The 2383-nt window shown below is 38.9% G+C and overlaps 1 protein-coding gene across 2 annotated transcripts in view; it reads left to right on the top strand.

The window, feature by feature from the left end:
• TRAPPC9 (trafficking protein particle complex subunit 9) overlaps positions 1 to 2383 on the top strand; it is a 329400-nt gene that overhangs the window by 45246 nt on the left and 281771 nt on the right. For both annotated transcript variants that reach the window (XM_072410619.1, XM_072410618.1), the window contains exon 10: positions 1160 to 1286. In XM_072410619.1, coding sequence (XP_072266720.1) covers positions 1160 to 1286 — 127 coding nt within the window. The remainder of the gene's footprint in view (positions 1 to 1159; positions 1287 to 2383) is intronic.

Below are 2383 nucleotides of genomic sequence, written 5' to 3' on the forward strand. Positions count from 1 at the left end.
TGCCATTGATTGTCCCCTTCTGTTCACTTACCGGTACTTAAGTGTAACTCCGTTAGGGCAGGGATCTCCGTTAGGGCAGGTAACTCTGTTAGGGCAGGGATCAGCAGCTTGCTTCTTGCTGCAGAATCGCGGGGGCGCGTGTGCCGGCTTCTTACTTTCAGTTTGGCTCTGCACTGCAGCCAGGAGGAGACACGCGCTGCAGCCAGCATTGAGGAGACACACACAGGATCGGGTATCAGGGGATGTCTTATTCACGCGTGAGTGCCTTTTTTTAATTATTTTTTCAAAAATCGGGGGTGGCTTATTTGTTGGGGATGGCTTATAATCGGGGAAACACGGTATGTATAAATAGTTTAAATATAACACGGAGATAACAGTTATAAATATGTACTGTGGTTTACTGGAGTTTTTATACATTGTCCCCTAAATATCTCTTATTGATGCTTTAAACAAATCTCAAGGCTCATTACTTCTTTATATCCTTACTGTTTAGATTTCTGAAGATTTCCGCTCATTCCTATAGCATGGAAAAAGCGCGTAGTGATCCCCCCCCCTAAAAAAAATCAACGGTGCACATTTACATTTTCTTGATGTTGCAAAAAACCTTGTTATTAGTTCTAAGAATTGTTTTCTACTTCAGTGTCGAAATTCCTGAAATGTGAAAACTCCCCCTGCTAGAGCTTCATTCGCACTGCAAACATCAAATGCTTGTTTAGGACTGGGCCAATATAAAGAGTAACTTATTTATCGTTTCCCCCATTGATGATATGGCTGCTTTCCGTTTTTCCTCTGGGCTTGTTGACAACTGGGCAACTTTAATTCCAGTGCAGGACAATTGGTCCTTCATTGTAGAGATTGATGTCAGTGCCTAAAGCTGTAGCCTAGAATGCTTTATGGAAGTGGCTTCAGTGGACTATTCACAGAGGAGGAACCCTCGGGAGCAAGGTAATAGGGTAAGTAAACTTTTCTCATGTCATCCCCTGTAGACAGAAATGATCATGTAACTCTTGAAGTGGAGGGGTACCAATACTGCTAAGTATTTTTTTTTTATTTTTCAAAGTTAGGTTTGAAGTTCCTTTAACCTGGTCCTGATTTCTGGCAGACCCTGTCTTCATATTGTTGGTCAGTTTGTAATTTTGTGCACTTTTTGTATTTTCAGAAAAGAAAGATGTTGCGCAGAGCCTGGAGAGCTATACCTCAAAATGCGCTGGCACCATGGAGTCCATTCAGCTACCAGAGGGTTTAATCCTTCCCCCTGTGCCCTTCACCAAGCTGCCCATTGTTAGGTATGGAATTTTTTTTGCATGTTATGCCAAGAATTCAGATGTCCCCAAACTTTGGATTTGGCTGTTCTTCATTCAGCCAGCAGCGGCAATAAAAAAGCTTTAACTCGGGCTAAAGCCATCTTCCAGTATCATAGCCACTACTAGATCTGTAAAAGCTTCATAGATGGTATAGTGATCATATTTTATTGGATTTTTGACATATAAATTTTACAAGACACAACACATTTTATTATTAACGTTCTGAATGGACATGTAGCCTTTTAATAGCAGGTACAAATAACCATTAAACAGAACATCAACAACAGTACAAGGTGGAAAGAGATATCAGTGCAGATCAAACTATACACCTTTCCCACATATAGGGGATCCAAACCCCTATTCATGTAAATGATCATTTCCTAGATCCATACCCTTAGTTTAGGGGTATAGATATGTCCAGGATTTGCTTCATCTGTCCTTCAATTCTTATTGGGAGTAGATCTGAACTGAGATACACATTGGGGATTATCTGAGCCGGGGGGGTATTATTGCACTGAAAAGTTTCTAAAAGGGATTTTAACTAAAATTGAATGTGCAGAATTAAGGAGCTTTTTAGGCATACATTAAAAACACATTACTTTTTATTTTATCTCATTAAATTACAGCACTCTGCATTGATTTATACAAGAAGTTTGACACTAATGACATCTATACACTTTGCCAATCCTAGAGGATATACAGGTGAATAGGTAATAACTGTCGATTTAAACGTATTCTCACAACATAAGGCAGATATCGACGCGTTTCGCTGTCAAAAACCACTTCATCAGGGTGAACAATGTTGGGAGATCTATAATATAACATAATATGCTATAAAACAAACCATATTACCATATAAGAGGAGATGAAATAGAGGTGAACGTATCACCACAAAATCAAAGTCTCTTCCCCTGAAGAATATATATTTCTAACTTAGATTTTAACTTGGTTTACTTAAAGCTATTTACTTAGAATTATACAAATAGAAGCAAGAGAATCAGCAGGATCACCAATGATTCCATCTTTCGTCCATTTCACAATATCAAAAGTGCAGGATCGCAGCCTAAAATGTTTTTTTT

This window comes from Pyxicephalus adspersus, chromosome 5 (assembly GCF_032062135.1).
Source record: "Pyxicephalus adspersus chromosome 5, UCB_Pads_2.0, whole genome shotgun sequence".
Lineage (NCBI taxonomy): Eukaryota > Metazoa > Chordata > Amphibia > Anura > Pyxicephalidae > Pyxicephalus > Pyxicephalus adspersus.